Source organism: Schistocerca serialis, chromosome 1 (genome assembly GCF_023864345.2).
Source record: "Schistocerca serialis cubense isolate TAMUIC-IGC-003099 chromosome 1, iqSchSeri2.2, whole genome shotgun sequence".
Taxonomy (NCBI): Eukaryota; Metazoa; Arthropoda; class Insecta; order Orthoptera; family Acrididae; genus Schistocerca; species Schistocerca serialis.
The window spans coordinates 106,668,214-106,688,677 of record NC_064638.1 but is presented as its reverse complement, the minus strand read 5'-3'; the positions used below and the strand labels follow the sequence as shown (position 1 = coordinate 106,688,677).

The 20,464-nt window shown below is 43.5% G+C and overlaps 1 protein-coding gene across 1 annotated transcript; it reads right to left on the bottom strand.

Moving 5' to 3' along the window:
* Nucleotides 1-2,958: 2,958 nt before the first annotated feature.
* Nucleotides 2,959-3,534, bottom strand: LOC126427653 (putative gustatory receptor 2a). The gene has a single exon (XM_050089967.1). The coding sequence runs from the start codon at nt 3,532-3,534 to the stop codon at nt 2,959-2,961; it is 576 nt and encodes a 191-aa protein (XP_049945924.1).
* Nucleotides 3,535-20,464: the final 16,930 nt, after the last annotated feature.

Here is a 20,464-nt window from a genome sequence, read left to right as displayed (position 1 = left end):
TATATTGTTGGACTGTCCTATTTTAACCGCCCTCAGGCGAACTTTTAATCTCCAGGGTGCTTTATCATCTCTCTTAGGTGACAATGTCTCTATGGCAGATCGGGTTTTAAGTTTTATTCGCGCAAGCGGCTTTTATAGGTCCATTTAAATTTTTTTTTAACATCACCCTCTTTTGAGCTCTCTCTTTTACTTAGTTTTGTGTTGTGATTCGACTCCGCCCTAAACTTTTAGGCTGGAGGTTTTAACGTGTTGCAGAGTGGCTGGCTCATCTTATTATTTTCGTGATCAGCCAGCCACAGTTCTCTGCTGTGCAATTGTAATTCCTTCTGCCTTTGTTCTCTATGTTGTTTTTGTTGCTGTGCTCTGTTTTCCATGTTGTCTTACAATGGCCCATGGGGCTTTTCTTCCCCTGGAGTTTTTCTTTTAGTGCTTCGCTTGACTGGTGGATAGTTCCCCTGTGCCCTGTGTTTTTATGAAACAAGGGACCGATGACCTTTGTAGTTTGGTCCCTTTAATCTTCAACCCAACCAACCAACCTTTACTTACATTATAGTGATTATCTGTGTGTAACACATGATAATCTAGATGAATGGTAGGTAATATGAACTTTTTTCTTAATTTTAGATTTGGTTATTAGCCCGTGGTTTATGGGCAAGAAACAACTACTTACGTCTCCTCTGGTACATTACTATGGAATGTTACGTTGAAGTGTATGACTGCACGTAACCATTCCGTATTTCCAGGCGGCAACAGATCCGTAGTAATTGAGTGTATATTCTCGCATTTCACGGAACTGTAGAGTCATTTATGGCAATGCTTTTGTTTGGTGTTATCGGTGTGCCGTATGGATATCATTTCCTTTTCCTCCAGGTATGTGTTATTCGTGTAATATGATTTGTGGTGAAGATTTGCAACCAACAAATAACCTTAGAAATACATGTCATTTTTCTTTAGCAGAAATAACTAGAGAAAACAAGGTAACTTCAAACAGCGTCTTACACATAATAATGTCTGTCAATGACGCTGAAACGCTATTCACATTCATCTCTCTCTTGGCTCAACCTCATGGAAAAGAGTTCATGTCCTATATACTGAGCTGACTTTGGATGGTAATAATTACGAAACATGGGACGTACCGGCAGGGAAAGGTCTGTAATTTGAATGCAAGTTGCCTAGAATTTCAGAAAATCGCCTTTAGACGTCAGATAATGAGTCATCTCATTTTACAGATAGTTGCAAGTAAGATGGCGTCTACTCAATGGAAGCCGTTTTGTGTGCTGCTATTCGCAAAGTGTGTGTCACTGGTTTCCGTTCAGGTTACTTCATTGGCGTTTCTGCATTCATCCGCCTGCATCCGAAAACATCCGCCATTCGTATCACCAAATGCTTGTACAAAAGTAAGAGTCCAGGTCGACCTGACACTTCTGATGACATGGTGGAATGAGTTCGGCCAACATTTCAGTGAAGTCCTCAAAAGTCTGCTCGCCACGAAAGCAGAGAACTGACAATGCCTCTTACTAACGTCTGGCGACTGTTAAAGCGGCCTTTGGTCTATAAACTGTACAGACTACAAACTGTGGAAGCTCTTTAGATTGGTGATAAAGGAAATGGGTTGGCTTCCACAATGCTTTGTAGTTGACATGCAAGACGATATGCTTGTACCACGGTCAATTTACTGTGATGAAGCAACATTTCATGATAGCGGTAAAGCAAAACGACATAACGTGCGCTTATGGTGCTTCCGGAACCCTAATGACATTATTGAGCACAAAAAGACTCACCTAAAGTGACGGTTCGTTGTGACATTTCTCGTGAAAAAGTGTATGGTGGCTCCTTTTGACAGGCATACATAGTGTCTTAAATGATTTATCTTCATATGCTGCAGAACTGACTTTTTTCACAACTTCAGGAGGACTCCGATGGCTTCATTTTCCAACAGGATGGAGTGCCAACACACTGATACAACAACATATGTTAGTTTCTCAACGACAATCTGCTTCGACTCTGGATAGGACGTAGAGGACCCCGAGACACTGCTTTGCATTACCTCGTGACATAGAAGAAGTGAATACCAGATTAACAGCCCCCATGACTTCTATAAAACCAGGTACATTATGTAAATTTTCTGGTGGACACACAGAGCATTTGAAACAGTGTAGAAAATCCTCAAGGTTTTCTGAGTATTTTGCAATCCATCACATGTATATCGATAAATATAGAGTTTTGAAATCAAGTTAATCTTTTTGAAGAACCCTATATTATGTCTTGGCTATAGGCGTCGGACCTGAGAACACCTGTCTGCCGGCCGGAGTGGCCGAGCGGTTCTAGGCGCTACAGACTGGAACCGCGCGACCACTACGGTCGCAGGTTCGAATCCTGCCTCGGGCATGGATGTGTGTGATGTCCTTTGGTTACTTAGGTTTAAGTAGTTCTAAGTTCTAGGGGACTGATGACCTGAAAAGTTAAGTCCCATAGTGCTCAGAGCCATTTGAAACATTTTAGCACGTGTCTCATGTGCTACATAGTGGAAATAAGTTTTAGCAGCAACATATTACATAAAGACCAAGTAGAAATAGTAACTTATAATGGAGCTCTACTGCATCCTCTTGGTATGACAAGTAACTAATTCACTGCAGGACAATGCGTTCTAGTATTTACTTCACGTGACTCACGTTATAGGTCCATTTATTATCCATTCTGTAAGTAGAAAGAAAATAATTACATTTGGTACAACGTGTTTAGGAATCCATTAATTGGGCTTTGTTTATTTAGATGTACATGTCTCACAATTCTCTGGATAGTATAAACAATATGACCAATTGAAGAATAACCTATACCAACCATGCATCCATATGACACTAATGTTATATTTGAAATATGATGTTTTCACCAATAACAGCTTCTATAAATTGCACGACTAGAAGGAGAGATACCCTATCAAAGATCATAAATAGAACTTTACCTAGGAAATTGTACAAGTATCACGAGATAAGTGGCAGCTGCACTAACAGTGGTTATGAAGATATGAAGGTCGACGTCATAAAATCCCATGCCAGACACTCGTAATCTGTCCACAGGAAGTTGCAGAACATCGACAGCTGGCCCGGGACGCAGCAGGGGCTGCAGCCTCGACAGTAACAGGCCAGCTCTGTCGGTGCGCTCAGCCGCAGAGGAACACACCCAGCAGACCAACAGCTGGCCACACAGGACAGTACTCAGGGCATACACGTTCACGAGTATTTCGGCATTCTTGTCTGCTTGGGGTGTCAGGACTATGAGCCAATAGGCAGTGCAAGTCATGACGACGAAATCCCCCAGAACAGCTAGTAGCAGGGCGGGTCCGAAGTGGAGGCTGCAGAGGCGGGTGCAGCGGTGGAGGGCCATCCTGGCGCGCTGCAGCCTCCGCACCTCCGCCCCCGCCAACTGCGCCACCCCACGCTGCACTGCTCGCGTCGCCATCATCTCCTCCAGCTCAGCCTCGCTGCCCGCCGGTGGCCGGGTACTCCTCAGCAGCTGACCACAGACGATGCCCATCCTATGTCGAAGCACCAGCACAACGGCAAAGCAATGAAGTTGCCAGATCGTGACGAAGCCTTGAAGGCATACAGTGGTGGTCGTTATCGGATCACGTATGAAGAAATAGGTTGCTAGTACGCCAACTGGTATGACAACCCAGACAAGCACTGTAATGAAAAGCAAAATTGCTCTCTGGCGCGTTTTGCGATATATTTCCGTTCTGTAAGTGTGATGTCGCATGGCGAGCAATGCATCTACCTGTTGCAACAGTTCCGTGACTCTAGCAAAGATATGGTGTCCAGTACACAGAGATCTGCATAAAACTGTACCTGGCTCCAACACAGTCAGTAAAAGAAACAACACAATTATAAAACGCACTGTCAGAAGGAACTGCGGGTTTATTATGGTTAAATGCATTACTAAATAACAACAGTAAAGACCAGAGACACTTATACAGATAAGCCAAATCTAACATATGACGTAGTTGATGAGTCTCTTTAATAGCATTCAGAAGACACAAGATGTAGAATTTTTGCTATCGCTGATGATGGGAACAAAACGAAGGATTTGAAATATAAGATACAACCGTGTCACTGCTCTTTCGAAGCTATGACTACTCATTTGAGAAACAAGGCTGTGTGTACTTTTCATTATTCAACCAGCTATACTCTTGTAACCGAACAGCACTCACGACTAAGTTACGACCTAGTTTGTCAGACAGGGCACATTTTGACAGTTCCAATTTTGTTAATAGGATAATGATCGAAAGTTAATTTCATGAAAGCGAGTAATGAGTCATTAACATTATTGAGTCGTTAACTTGAGAGATTAAAGGCAGAAGCATTTCGATCCCTGTGTAATCTTGTCGGAGCTTTTTTTTATAGAACTATGACACAGTCAATAACAAAGGCGAGTGTAAAAGGTAGTACACATGTATCATAAGCCATCTAAGAAATACGTTATATAGAAGTTAAAAATTTCTAACCTCATAAATTAACACAGGACTTTTTGCAATGACAGGTAGAGTCTTTCACGAGGAAGACCACTGCTGTGCCTGATAAGTCGTCTGGCTGTAGATACTTACTGCTACCTGCGCAAAGCCAGGACATATCAGCCATGTTGTACGATGGAAGATAAGAAGTCTTTTCAATTATCTGCGACTACGATGCACCTATGAGCAAACGTTTTTCTGTGTAGATCACTCTTTATCTTTTGGAATTGAAATTTACACATTTTTCTTGTTATCAGCTGGTATTGCCTCTGGAGGTATTACAATTGCCTCACATATCTCGCGCACCAAGTGAAACTGTTCTGTCATTCTTCAAAGGTTCTTAATAACTCTGAAGGGATGTCACGTACCCTAGGGTTTCTTTTCGCTTAAGTCATTCAGTGCTCTCTCAAATTCTTCTTGCAGTATCATATCTCTTACCGCACCTTCGCTCACTTACACTTTTACTTCTATAACATTGTCCTCAAGTTTGTTTTCCTTATATGGACCCCATATGTATTCCTTCCATCTTTCAACTTTCTTGCACAACGCATTTTGTCAATATCTGTCAGAGAGTAGTTCATATAATCTTCAAAGAAACCAAAAAATATGAGTATAAACTACTAAACAGATGCACTACGTAGAATCAGATTTGATTGTAGCTTTTCTCAGTCTGCAGACTCAGCTCTCCAGTATAGTTTACCTTGTGCAACCTTTACATTTCTGCATAACTACTGTAACCTACATCAGTTTTAACCTACTTGTGGTCATATCTTGGTTCGCCTCTATAATTCTTACTTCCCCACTCCCCTCCTTTACTAAACAGATTACTTTTTTCATGCCTTAGTATATGCCCTATCAACCAATTCCTTGTTTTAGTGAACTTGTCCACTACATTTCTTTTCTACCCATTTAGATGGAATAACTTATTATATGTTTGCTGATTTACGCACCTATTCTGCACCACTGTTCTGTAGTACCACTTTTAAAAAGCTTCTATTCACTTTCTGCGTGAACAGCTTACACTCCTCGTTTCATATCTGTAGAGCGCCACACTCCGAACAAATGCCTTCAAAAATGGCGTTGTAACCCTTTTTTATGCTAGATATCAACAAATTCTTTTTCTTATACGCTTTCCCCTCTATTGCCAGTCTACCTTTTTATCCTTACTATTTGAGCCATCGTCAGTTACTTTACTGTCCAAGTAGCAAAACTCATTAACTAAATTTTGAATCACATTTTCTTAAGTAGTATCTCCACCATCACCTGATTTCATGCAACTACATTCCATTACCCTTGTTTTACTTTTGCTTATGTTCACCTTACAAGATATTTTAAGGAAACTAACTATTCCATCCAACTGTTCTTCCCAGTCTTATGTTCACTCTGACAAAACTGCAATGTTATTAGCAAATTCTAATATCTCCATGTTTCCTAATTTCTCCTCGGTATCCTTACTTCTTGCTCACTGTACAGATAACGCCAGGGATAGGCTATAACTCTGCCTCCACTTCGTTCTCATCCACTGCTTCCTTCTGTAGCCTTCGACTCTTACAACTGATGTATGGTTTCTGTAGAAGTTTTCAATAACCTTCGGTGCACTGCATTATATTTCTGCTTCCTTCAAAATGTTGGGGATGGTAATCTAGACCACATTGTCAAAAGATTTGAAAGTGGTCTTGTGTGTGCTTCAGCCACCCTCATAGTTACTTGCGAACAAACACTGACTTCCTGGTGATATGCAACATGAAATATGTAATGGCCATGAAAAATTTCATAACTCTTTGCCTTCAATAAACCAGTCTAAAATGACCATGTACATAGTGAAAAGGAAAGGTGAGGGTCGGTGGGTCTCAAAAGAACTTAGGTTACCTATGTCAGTAATTTTGTGAAATAAGTTGTGCTAACATGTGTTAGCTTCTAACTTATAGAACTATGTTGTGCTATGAGCAGTTCTCCCAGTTAGGTAATCTTCTGTTAAGAGTGACTGCAGTGTCTAAAAATCATTTTATAGTGCTCCAAAATCTTGTGTATGTGAGATTATAAGAATTCCCTGAAACGATGATAACACACAAAACATCAGCGACCAGTGACACAGCAGCATAAGTCATGTTACCTTACTCAATTCATGAAAAAGCAAAGATATTATACTTAATTCTTTCGTTAGCTTACAAACATGGCTTCATGCAGATAAACTTAATAATCACTTTGACAAAGCACATGACAAAAATGTGGTGGCATGTATGTGTGACACATTTGAGTAAAATATCAATAAAAAACTATGATCTTTTAGGTTATCCATTATGCAGTACATATTGTCAATAATAAAGGTATTATTCCTCTTATGTATGGACACAAATAACGGTTTTATAGAGTGATGTGGAGAGAATTTTAAGTAACAGACTAAGTACTTATAAATAAAAATGTAATCCAAAATCATCCACACTAAACAAACCTTGTACTTTCTGGAATTTTAACTTCGAGGAACTGGAGACATAAAACAATGAAATGAAGTTAAAATGGTGTATGAAACAGTCTCCTAATACTTGACAATTCACAACCTACTGAAGACTACTCCACAGCAATTGAATTCATTGAGGTACATTGGCATGCAAACTAATACAAATCGATGACTTGATTAATATGAAACTGTAGAGCATTTTCAGCAGTGAATATAAACTTGAATGAGATCACCAGTCATCTCACATGCTATACAGATTATTCCAAATGATGGATATCCATCAAGCAAAGGGAATTTTATTAGAAAAGTGGCACCTTTCATCATCTTTACCTCAATAAGTTGAGAAGATTTGGAATGTGCTCTGGAGGAGACCATCAGTGAAAATTCCAAATTCCGTCAAAATGTTCTGATATATTGCTAAACAAGGCAAAATTTCTAAAATACATGATTAAAAGTTAATTATAAAAGAAACGATTAAATTCTCAGGGTAGAGAATGATGTGTTTTGGCTGACTGCTATTTTTCATGTTCCCTAACTATATCTTGAAGAGCATATCAGGATTATGATGTCAATAATCGAAACATGTTACCAATTCAGAATCCATGCTGGAAGAAGGTATCAACATTAACATTAATAAGCAAAATATATTAACTATTCAGAATGTGCACTGAAAGACTGCACCAACATTATAATATCAGAGAACAAAATAAGTTAACTTACCAGACCCTTGGCTTGGCGAGCATACCAGCATGATGATATCAATAAGCAAAATGTTTTAAGTATTCAAATTGAAATTCTAGCAGAAAATATTAACTATAGACGTTATGAGCATATAGAACTTGAGAATTTAATTGATGTTGAATATGTCATATTTTTTAAAATCGATACTAAGAGACAACATCTTAGTAGTAAGACCACATAGGAATTAAATTCTTGGTAAATAGAAATTGTTAGGTACTCAGCAAAACTAGGTGAGGTTAAACAATCATTAATGTTAAATAAATCTCAAAATCATTAATGAATTAATGCATATGCAGTTTTACTTCCTATTAGACATTTGAGATGGTTATGTTTGATAATTTAACATTAAATGACTTACACTTTAAATGATACTTAATAACTCTAAATATTATGATGCAAAAATAGTAAATTAATTATCGTTTTGAGAAGGAGAGGAACTTTACTTTAGTGCCTTAGACAACAATTCATTAGTTAAATGGCACACCAGAAAGGCAAAGGCAAATCTGTTCTGAAACCCTGACATGAACATTCCTTTCATGTCATGAGAATCTGCTCATTAAATATTTCTTCAACCTCTGGTGCAGTAAATGCTCTGTAGATTATGCACAGGAATAGACAAACACTTTATATTTTTATTCAGCAAAGTAGATGGACACAGTTTGATGTGAGCTGCATCCAGACTACATTAAAGTTCCTTATGGTTTGGCTATTTATCACACTCCCAAATGTTGGATGTATACTTCCCTATCATCAGGAAGATGTTTTCCATGTGTGGATATGTAAGTTTTTCTACAAACCAGACGTTCTGTTTAATCTCTGCAGAAGGCTGATTGTGGTTACATTCAATTCACTTGAGCTTAATTCAGTAGCAGTGTGTAGATCTGTTAGTGTGGCCCAATAGGCATCTCTCTTTCTCTCATCTCTCTCTGTTTTCTGCTGTTGCAGAACTACATACACTAAGTATGAAACTTCATCACTTATATTTACACTTTAACACTTTTATCATTAAACCCTACTTAGTCTCTGTATAAAACACACCTTGCTTCACACCCATTTAACTACCATGTAATATTCAATTAAAGCTCTCCTAAATTAAACAAGACATTTTTAATTCCTGTAATTATACATTATATCGTCGTGTGAGAGTCAGAGGAACGTATCTCCAAAAATGCGATTTTCGGTTTTTTTAACGTATGTCCTCACGGTAATCAGGTCCTTGTTGTGTCAATACGGCGTATCTCTATCTCTTCTTGTTGCGAGAATAGGCTGCTGCGTTTCTCCAAGTTGTGAGCTTAATTTAGAGACAGATAAACGTATTGGCTCTTACGTTCTTCTGTCTCGAGTCAGTGCATCTCTATTTTCGGATCAGCAAAACGTATGGGCACTTACGTTATTCTGACAGTTTACTTCATGAAGTTAATTTGGAAATACATTTTTATTCATCAGATACTATTATTTGCTTGTTTTGTGTCATACAATTTTTCTGCATTTGTGCACTATTTCTCCGTGTGCTGAAAGGGTATTATATGTTGTCTAGCAGATAATAACGAAACTTGCGACGCCAAGTAGAAACTTCGCATCACGCCTCCCTGCTGCATCATTCGTCTGTTCATCATTTCTCGAAACACTTTACGTACGAGGTTTCAAGCCGTTGTATTTCCATTGCAAGAATCACTAAGCAGTGAAACGCTAAACAGTGAGTGCCCTTTGTAAGCCTTGTCAACACAGTCACGTTGGTGTCATTGTCACGTCAAATTTTGTTAATTTTCGTGTGGTATTCACTGTGAAGAGGTTGTTGTTAGTGTGCTCTCTCTGTTAGATAAAAAATGACTTTACGAGGAAGGAGAATGGTTCAGCTAGAGATGAAAAATTACCGCAGTGAAGTAATTCTACATCCGATGAAGGTAAGATGAATTACTGATAATCATCCACGGAGATACAGATCGTTAGTTTGATTGACTTGATTCCCATCCATTGTTTGTATATCGTATTGTAGAAATTACAGAAGCTGAAGAAAAGAATGGTGAAACCTCGTCTGCAATACAAAACTGTTCCGAAGTGAGACAACTTCAAGAGTTAACTGAAGAAGATTGCAATGATTTCAAAGTGCTTAGTTCGGGTTCATCAGATGATTACATACCAGAAAACAGCATGGATTCATCATCACCACCACCATCACTATCTCTGAGGCCAAAGAAAAGGAGAGCTGCAGTTCAACAGAAACTGCAACTATCTTTAGAAAACCTCGGTAAGCAAAATGATTATCCGTGGGTCTTGTTTAACATTTCAAATACTAATATCTTAGTCACAAGTTATTTGACAAACAAAATACATATAATGGGACTATCGTTTGAATATGGTTTTGTGTGAACGCATTTTTTTAGTGGTCCATAATTACACTCTGATTTATTTCTTCTCCTAACTGCGATGTTACTAAAATAATAACACATGTGCATTTCAATAGAGCTAGGACCACATTTATTATCTTTGGGTGAAGTGGTACATCTTGTCGTAATTATAGCACGTCATAATTTGTGTGGGCAAAGGTTTTGTGATGTTAATGAACATGCAACAGGAATAAGTTAATCCAGTGACCGTTGAGTCTAATGATCAAGAACATGGGCAATCTGACAGAGGAATTGAAGTTGGTAAGGAAAATAAAAGGAAGAAAAGAAGCAAGAACACTGACAAGTGGAAAAAGAACATAAGAAAAATGAATAGGCAATCAGGAAAGGCGTACAAATCAACTTCTAATAAATAAGTACCAACCAGAACATTTAAGAACAAGAATTGTTCCAAATGCCCGAGAAAGTGTAGCGAGAACATCGAGATTGAAGGGAGACAGATGTTCCAAGGTTTCTGGATGATGAAAGATTTAGAAAAGCAGCGACAGTATTTAGCTCCTCTTATTAAGGTGGTACCTAAAGCAAGGTCACTGTCTGCAGGTGCGCAGTCTCGAAGAAACGTCGCAAAGAAGTATGTTCTCCTGAAAAATCGTAGTGAAGTTCAAGTGTGTCTTGGGTTTTTCCTTAGCATTTTTAATATATCAGAAACATTTGTGCGATATATACAGAAGAAAAGGGACAGCACCAACATGATTCTGTCTGCTGACAAGAGGGATCATCTTCGTCCAGGTATAAGGAGATCTGACGATTTTATATGGTTCTGTATTCTCTCCCTTGCCTCATTTCCTACGATTCCATCGCATTACTGCCGACAAAGCACTGTGCGACAGTTCTTACCAGGAGATTTGAAGATACAAATAATGCACGAAATATATAAGAAACGTTGCGAAGAGGAACAGGTTACTGCTGAAAAATATTGGCTTTACAGAGAAATATTCAATAAAGAGTTTAACTTAGGCTTTCATGTACCAAGAAAAGATGTATGTGACTACTGCTATCGCTTCAAAAATTTCTCTGAAGAAAATCAAGAGGCAGAAAAAGACCAGCACTCAGAACACCTAAAGAGAAAGGAGGCTGCTAGGATACTAAAAAATTAATTGAAGGAGCGGGCCAAAGCAGGAGACTGTCATTTACAGGAGTTTGACCTAAAGGTGTGAGATAATGTCCACACACAGCAGCTAAAACCATTTTTTACAAAAGAAGACTGGCTGTGTACAACCTCACAGTATACAGTACTGTTACCAGGAAAGCTAGAAATTACATGTGGCATGAAGGTGTGGCTAAGCGTGGCTCAATTGAAGTATCATCATGTGTATTTCAAGAGCTCCTGAAGATTGCAGATGGCCGTCCAGTTGTTTTGTTCTGCGACACTTGTGGTGGACAGAACCGAAATGTCAACATGAGTACCATGTTCCTTCATGCTGTCCAAACATTGAACATCCCAGTGATACAGCAGTGCTTCTTTTAGCCTGGCCACTCTTTAATGGAGTGTGATTCAGTCCATGCCGATATTGAGCGGGCTGCAAAATATGTTAATATTTATTACCCTTTGGGGTGGGATACTGTTGTTCAAACGGCTACAAAACAAAGACTTTGTGAAGTCATTGAAACGCAAGAGAAGGACTTATAGGATTTTGGTGCTATGCAGAAGGGAAAGTTTAAGATTACTAAAATTGACAGTGAAGGAAATCAAGTAAAATGGCTTAAAGTGACGAACTACAATATCGCAAAAGTGATGTTGATAACATCTTTTTCAAGCATTTCCATAATCAACAATTCAGAAGATTGCAAGTTTCCAGAAAATCCCGAAATTCCGATACAATCTTCCAGTTGGAACCGAAATACCAGGACCAGACATATCTACATCTACATCTATACTCCGCGAGCCACCTTACGGTGTGTGGCGGAGGGTACTTATTGTACCACTATCTGATCCCCCCTTCCCTGTTCCATTCACGAATTGTGCGTGGGAAGAACTACTGCTTGTAAGTCTCCGTATTTGCTCTAATTTCTCGGATCTTTTCGTTGTGATCATTACGCGAGATATATGTGGGCGGTAGTAATATGTTGCCCATCTCTTCCCGGAATGTGCTCTCTCGTAATTTCGATAATAAACCTCTCCGTATAGCGTAACGCCTTTCTTGAAGTGTCCGCCACTGGAGCTTGTTCAGCATCTCCGTAACGCTCTCGCGCTGACTAAATGTCCCCATGACGAATCGCGCTGCTTTTCGCTGGATCATGTCTATCTCTTCTATTAATCCAACCTGGTAAGGGTCCCATACTGATGAGCAATACTCAAGAATCGGACGAACAAGCGTTTTGTAAGCTACTTCTTTCGTCGATGAGTCACATTTTCTTAGAATTCTTCCTATGAATCTCAACCTGGCGCCTGCTTTTCCCACTATTTGTTTTATGTGATCATTCCACTTCAGATCGCTCCGGATAGTAACTCCTAAGTATTTTACGGTCGTTACCGCTTCCAATGATTTACCACCTATGGCATAATCGTACTGGAATGGATTTCTGCCCCTATGTATGCGCATTATATTACATTTATCTACGTTTAGGGAAAGCTGCCAGCTGTCGCACCATGCATTAATCCTCTGCAGGTCCTCCTGGAGTATGTACGAGTCTTCTGATGTTGCTACTTTCTTGTAGACAACCGTGTCATCTGCAAATAGCCTCACGGAGCTACCGATGTTGTCAACTAAGTCATTTATGTATATTGTAAACAATAAAGGTCCTATCACGCATCCCTGCGGTACTCCCGAAATTACCTCTACATCTGCAGATTTTGAACCGTTAAGAATGACATGTTGTGTTCTTTCTTCTAGGAAATCCTGAATCCAATCACAAACCTGGTCCGATATTCCGTAAGCTCGTATTTTTTTCACTAAACGTAAGTGCGGAACCGTATCAAATGCCTTCCTGAAGTCCAGGAATACGGCATCAATCTGCTCGCCAGTGTCTACGGCACTGTGAATTTCTTGGGCAAATAGGGCGAGCTGAGTTTCACATGATCTCTGTTTGCGGAATCCATGTTGGTTATGATGAAGGAGATTTGTATTATCTAAGAACGTCATAATACGAGAACACAAAACATGTTCCATTATTCTACAACAGATTGACGTAAGCGAAATAGGCCTATAATTATTCGCATCTGATTTATGACCCTTCTTGAAAATGGGAACGACCTGCGCTTTCTTCCAGTCGCTAGGTACTTTACGTTCTTCCAGCGATCTACGATAAATTGCTGATAGAAAGGGGGCAAGTTCTTTAGCATAATCACTGTAGAATCTTAAGGGTATCTCGTCTGGTCCGGATGCTTTTCCGCTACTAAGTGATAGCAGTTGTTTTTCAATTCCGATATCGTTTATTTCAATATTTTCCATTTTGGCGTCCGTGCGACGGCTGAAGTCAGGGACCGTGTTACGATTTTCCGCAGTGAAATAGTTTCGGAACACTGAATTCAGTATTTCTGCCTTTCTTCGGTCGTCCTCTGTTTCGGTGCCATCGTGGTCAACGAGTGACTGAATAGGGGATTTAGATCCGCTTACCGATTTTACATATGACCAAAACTTTTTAGGGTTCTTGTTTAGATTGTTTGCCAATGTTTTATGTTCGAATTCGTTGAATGCTTCTCTCATTGCTCTCTTTACGCTCTTTTTCGCTTCGTTCAGCTTTTCCTTATCAGCTATGATTCGACTACTCTTAAACCTATGATGAAGCTTTCTTTGTTTCCGTAGTACCTTTCGTACATGATTGTTATACCACGGTGGATCTTTCCCCTCGCTTTGGACCTTAGTCGGTACGAACTTATCTAAGGCGTACTGGACGATGTTTCTGAATTTTTTCCATTTTTGTTCCACATCCTCTTCCTCAGAAATGAACGTTTGATGGTGGTCACTCAGATATTCTGCAGTGACCTCTTTCAGTCTTGTCAGATTAGCTAGCAACAAAGGTGCATGCTTTCACCCCATTGGAGGTTTCGATTTGTTACAGCATGTAAACAAAATAAAGCAAATGAGATTATCCAAACTGAAGAAGTAGCTTGTTTCATGAAGCTTGCGAAACACTTTCTTATCCCGAAATGTCCATAACTCAGATGTCCATCCCAGAATATTATATCGAGTAAACTCCCAGAAAAAAAACAACCCACTAATCTATCACCAGATAAAGTCCCCCTGCGGGTCCGGGGGAAAGAATAGGCCCGCGGTATTCCTGCCTGTCGTAAGAGGCGACTAAAAGGAGTCTCAAACGATTCGGCCTATCTGCGATTGTCCCCTAAGGGGTTTGACCGCTACATTTCAAAATTTTCTGTTAGTGCGTACCATTTGGGGAAGGACGCCTTATGTGGTGCATTATATATCCATCTTGCCCTAAGATTTGGCACATTCGTTATTGTCATGGAGTTGGACTTACACCGAGCCATTTCCTGTGACATTCTTGTTGCTATGTTTTCCCTTTCCTTACGTTTCACTTTATTGTGTAGCATTTTCCCTTTTTTCCTGCTTCCTTTGCGTGTGTGCTTCAGTTTTATTAGACCCGCCCACATCCGATTCTTTTAATGTGTCAGGGCACTGATGACCTCGACGTTGAGCGCCTATAAGCCCCAACACACGCACACAAACACCGTGTTTCCGGGCACATCGGCTCAAGTGTGTTCCAGGTAGCATACATTCCCTCCATTGTGCACTTCCATCTATGCCCTCGTGATATACATGGATATTCGACACCTGACATCCAGCACGGTAGCTAGTCCGTTGTGGTGGGGTCGTCATGTACCATCTTCGTGGTAGCCCCCTGGCAACACAGGGATCACACTGCTGATGCCTGAGCCGCTACCTCCCCACATATGCTGAGGATTAGATGCCTATCCTAATGTTTCCGTTACCATCACGCCCCATAAGAGTTTAAACATGGTCCAGTGTATTATATTCCACAGGGATCTTCTTTTTCAGTCGGACGATGAAGTGAGCACCAACCTAGAACGACAAGGTGTTCACTTCGTCCAGCGCATCCATCAGTGTTCGAGAGATAATCAGGTGACCACCAGTGCCTTCATCTTGGCCTTCAAGGGTGACGTCTTACCCGAAAACGTCAAGGTGATGGTTTACCGCTGTGATGTGAAACCATATATCACTCCTCCGATGCGGTGTTTTAAATGCTGGAAGTTTGGGCATATGTAACCCTGATGTACTTCTGACATCACATGTCGAGATTGTGGACGTCCTTTGCATCCCAATACTCCGTGAGCCCTGCTTCCCATCTGTGTTAACTGTGGAGAATACCATTCCGCCTGCTCGCTGGACTGTAGAATATTCTAGAAAGAATGGAGGATATTGGAATATAAGACTCTGGACCGCCTTAGCTCCCCCCTGCGGGTTCGGGGGTAAGAATAGGCCCGTGGTATTCCTGCCTGTCGTAAGAGGCGACTAAAAGGAGTATAAACTGTTTCGGCCTTTAATGTGATGGTCCCCGTTGGGGTTTGACCTCCGTTTTTCCAAATTCAACAGAAGTACGAGCCTTTTGGGGAAGGACACCTTATGTGGTGAACCATGAGTCCTCTGTGCCCTAAGACCTTGGCACACTTTATCGTCTTGGCATCGTAACTGCACCCTCCATCCCTCATTTTGGGCATACACACCTGATGGATTGTGTCAGTTACGCCCTTAGTGCATCACCACCATCTGCACCCACGATCACTGTGGAATACCAATGGCACCCAAAATCCAGCTCAGTAGCCACTCCATTGTGGTGGGGTCGTCATGTACACTCTAGGTTGTAGCCCCCTGACAACACAGGGATCGTGCTGCCGATGCTTGCACTGACACCTCCACGAGTAAGCCAAGGAGTAGATGCCCGTCTGTCTGGGGCATCAGGACTCCCAGCAACTGCCATCCTGCCAGGTGGCCTTTGCTGTGGCTGGGTGGCGCCCGTGGGGAGAGCCCCTGGTCGGAGTGGGTGGCATCGGGGCGGATACCCCGCAATGAAGCGGGTAAAGTCTCAATCCGGTGGTCGCACGACCACCAACGTCGCTAAGCGCGGTAAAGTCGACCTTAACGCTGTGGAATATGACCCCAAATCGTTCCGTTGCCTAGCCACGCCCTGGGAGGGACGCAGGCTGCGGACAGACAGGAGCCATATTCACTGCGATACCTTGTGTGTAGCAGAACTGTTTGGGATTCATTTTTGGGGACGACGCCTCAGTTCTTTGTGACCCATCTTGAAGATAAGTTCGGGGAAGTGGCATCTCTTTCCAAAATGCGGAGCGGGGCCATTTTGATACAAGCAGCTTCCTCTGCACAGTCAAGGGCGTTATTCGCCTGTGAGAAGCTTGGTGACATACCTGTTACCGTCACTCCCCATAAGTCCTTAAATTTGGTCCAGGGGATTATCTTTCATAAAGATCTTCTCCTTCAGTCTGATGACGAGCTACAGGAGAACTTGGCATGACGTGGTGTACACTTCGTTCGTCGTGTCTTTAGGGGACCCAAGGATAATAGGATCGCTACCGGTGCTTTCATCTTGGCCTTTGAGGGCGACTGCTTGCCTGAGAAGGTCAAGGTCATGATCTACTGGTGCGATGTCAAGCCCTATGTCCCGCCCCCTATGCGATGCTTTCAGTGCTGGAAATTCGGACACATGTCCTCCAAATGCACTGCCAGCCCCACGTGTCGAGATTGTGGACGACCTTCTCATCCAAATGCTCCGTGTTCTCCGCCTCCCACCTGCATTAACTGTGGGGAGCATCATTCTCCCTGCTCGCCAGACTGTGCAGTCTACCAATGAGAGCGGAAGATACAAGAAATTAAGACCCTTCACCTTTTAACTTACCAAGAGGCGAGGAAAAAATTAGAACGGCTCAACCCCACACGTATGTTGAGGAGTTATGCTGCTGTAACACTGCCGCCACCAGTTCCTGCAAAGATTCCTCTCACAGTTGGTCCACCGAACAGTCAGGTTACGCCTGCCCCACCACAGGTGGGGGCCACTCTCTTTTCCACTGTTCCCAAAACACCAAGTTTGGGAGCAGTGTGCCCAGAACAACTGGGGACGTTAGTCCCCACCTCTCAGCCGGAGAGGCGACCGCCCTCTCCGGCTGAGCGGCTGGAGGGGTGACAGCCCTCTCCGGCTTCTCAGCCGGAGGGGCGACGGCCCTCTCAGGCTTCTCAGCCGGAGGGGCTACGGCCCTCTCAGGCTTCTCAACCGGAGGGGCTACGACCCTCTCAGGCTTCTCAGCCAGAGGGGCGACAGGCCTCTCCAGCTGCTCGGCCGTGGACACATGGGCCTCCTCCGGCCTCACTTGGTCGGAAGGGATCCCTTGGGGGAGCCCCTTCCAAGGACTACCCCAGTGTCTCACAAGACACTAGCCAGTGGCTGAAGAAGCCACCAGCTGCTGGTCGAAGGGCTTCACGCTCTTCGTCTGTTCCTGATAATGCATCAGGAAAGCCCTCCCAGCATGTAGACCCTCCTCCAAAAGACAAGAGAGAGAAGAGGAAGCTCTCTAAGAAGCCTAAGGAACCAGTGGTTCCCGCTCCCACACTTCCTATCAGCTCAGCCTCTGAGGATGAGGTCGAGCTCTTTGCGTCCCCTGATGACCTAGATCTCGCCATCTCCTCAGAAACGATGGACGAAGCAACGTCCATCTCTCAGTTGATGGCAGCATGTGACCCTGCGAAGTAATTTGATTTTTCAGTGCCGGCATGCCCCTACAGGACACGCTTTGTACAATACTCCAGTGGAATTGTGGCGGTTGTTTTAGCCATCTACCTGAGTTACGTCAACTTCTAAGCATGACACCTGCTTTCTTCATTGCCCTCCAGGAAACCTGGTTCCCGGCAATGCAGACCCCTGTCCTTCGTGGATACAGGGGTTATTACTGCAACCGTAGCACTTACAATTGTGTCAGGTGGAGCCTGTGTGTATGTCCTTACCTCTGTGTATAGTGCTCCTGTGCCCCTTCAAACATCCTTGGAAGCTGTGGCTGTACACGTAAGGACTACCCAGGATATAACCGTCTGCAGTGTCTATCTCCCTCCAGGTGGTACAGTCTCCCTGACCGAATTGGCTGCACTTGTCGCCCAACTTCCCACGCCTTTTCTTCTCCTTGGGGATTTTAACGCCCACAATCCCCTGTGTGGTGGGTCGAAGATTACTGGCCGAGGCAGAGATGTCGAGAATCTCATCTCCCAACTCGACCTCTGCCTCTTGAACACTGGCACTGCCACGCATTTCAGTGTGGCGCATGGCACGTTCTCGGCCATAGATCTGTCGTTGTGCAGCGCAGGGCTTGTACCCTCGGTCCACTGGAGAGTCCATGACGACTTGTGTGCTAGTGACCATTTTCCCATCTTCCTTTCACTACCCCAGCGTCGCTCCCATGAACGCCTGCCTAGAAGGGCATTTAGCAAGGCAAACTGGGAAACGTTCTCCTCTGCTGCCACTTTTGAATCTCTCCCCCACGGTACCATCGATGTGGCCGTTGAGACACTGACTGCAGCGATTGTTTCCGCTGCGGAACGTACCATTCCTCGTTCGCCATAGTGCCCCCCGGCGTAAGTCAGTACCTTGGTGGTCTCCGGAGGTCGGTGAAGCCATTAAAGAACGTCGGCAGGCTCTTCAGCTACCCAAGCGGCACACGTATTTGGAGAACTTCATTTTGTTCAAACGTCTCCGTGCTCAGGCACGGCGGCTCATCAAGAGGCGGAAACAGGAGTGCTGGTAGAGGTATGTTTCCACCATTGGTTCCCGTAGTTCACCCTCCCAGGTGTGGATGAAGATTCGGCGCATCTTTGGATTGCAGCACTCTACAGGTGTCACAGGGCATACCATAAATGGGGCGCTATCCACCGATGCCGATGCAATCGCCGAGCATTTTGCACAGCACTATGTTCGGGCCCCTGCATCGGGGAATTACCCGCCTGCGTTTCGCGCGCTCAAACGCCGGGAGGAATGCAATCGGCTTTCTTTTGCTTCTCGCCGCCCTGAGGCGTATAACACCCCATTTAGTTTGTGGGAACTCCAAAGCGCCCTGGCACAGTGCCCCGATACAGCCTCTGGGCTGATGGCATCCACAATCAGATGCTCATACAGCTGTCCCTGGACTGTCAGCAGTGTGTTCTTGCCATCTTCAACCGCATATGGGGCGATGGTGTTTTCCCCTCGCAGTGGCGGGAGAGTACCGTCATTCCGGTGCTGAAGCCTGGTAATGACCCGCTTAATGTGGATAGCTACCGGCCCATCAGCTTGACAAATACTCTGTGCAAGCTATTGGAACGCATGGTGAGTCGACGGCTGTGTTGCTGCTCGAGTCTCGGGGTCTTCCGGCTCCGTGCCAAAGCGGCTTTCGTCAGGGCCGTTCCACAGCCGATACTTTGGTCTTTCTTGAGTCTGCAATCCGCACTGCTTTTTCCAGGCGCCAGCACCTGGTCTCCATCTTTTTCGATCTCTCCAGAGCATATGACACGACGTGGCGGCACCATATTCACGCCACATTGCACGGGTGGGGTCTCTGGGGCTCTCTCCACATTTTTATTCAGAATTTTTTATCTATTCGGACATTCCGCGTTTTAATTGGCACATCCCATTGTTCACTTCATATCCAGGAGAACGGCGTTCCTCAGGGCTCTGTATTGAGTGTGCCCCTTTTCCTTGTGGCCATTAATTGCGTTGCAGCAGCAGTAGGGTCGTCTGTCTCACCCACGTTATATGCTGACGATTTCTGCATCTTTTTCAGCTCCTCCACCATTAGTGTTGCAGAACGTATGTTGCAGGGAGCCATACGCAAGGCGCAGGCGTGGGCCCTAGCCCATGGGTTTCAATTTTCTCCTGCGAAGACTTGTGTTATGCACTTTTGTCGGCGTCGTACTGTCCATCCCCACCCTGAGCTCTATCTTCAGGATGCCATGCTCAGGGTTGTTGACACTTACCGTTTTCTGGGATTGCTGTTTGATGCTCGGCTTACTTGGCTTCCACATATTCGTCAGCTCAAGCATCAGTGTTGGCGGCATCTGAATGCCCTCCGCTGCCTCAGCAACACAACGTGGGGTGCAGATCGTAATACGCTGCTGCAGCTCTACAATGCCCTCGTGTTGTCCCGACTGGATTATGGGAGTGTGGCGTATGGCTCAGCATCGCCCTCAGCGTTGCAACTGCTGGACCCCGTTCACCACTGTGGGATTCGACAGGCGACAGGAGCATTCCGCACCAGCCCTGTTCCTAGCCTCCTAGCTGAGGCTGGGGTTCCTCCACTTCGTATTCGGCGTCAACAGCTGTTAGCCAACTATGCCGCCCACGTCCGTTGTTCGCCCAGTCACCCTAACTATCGTCTCCTTTTCGCTAATGCGGCAG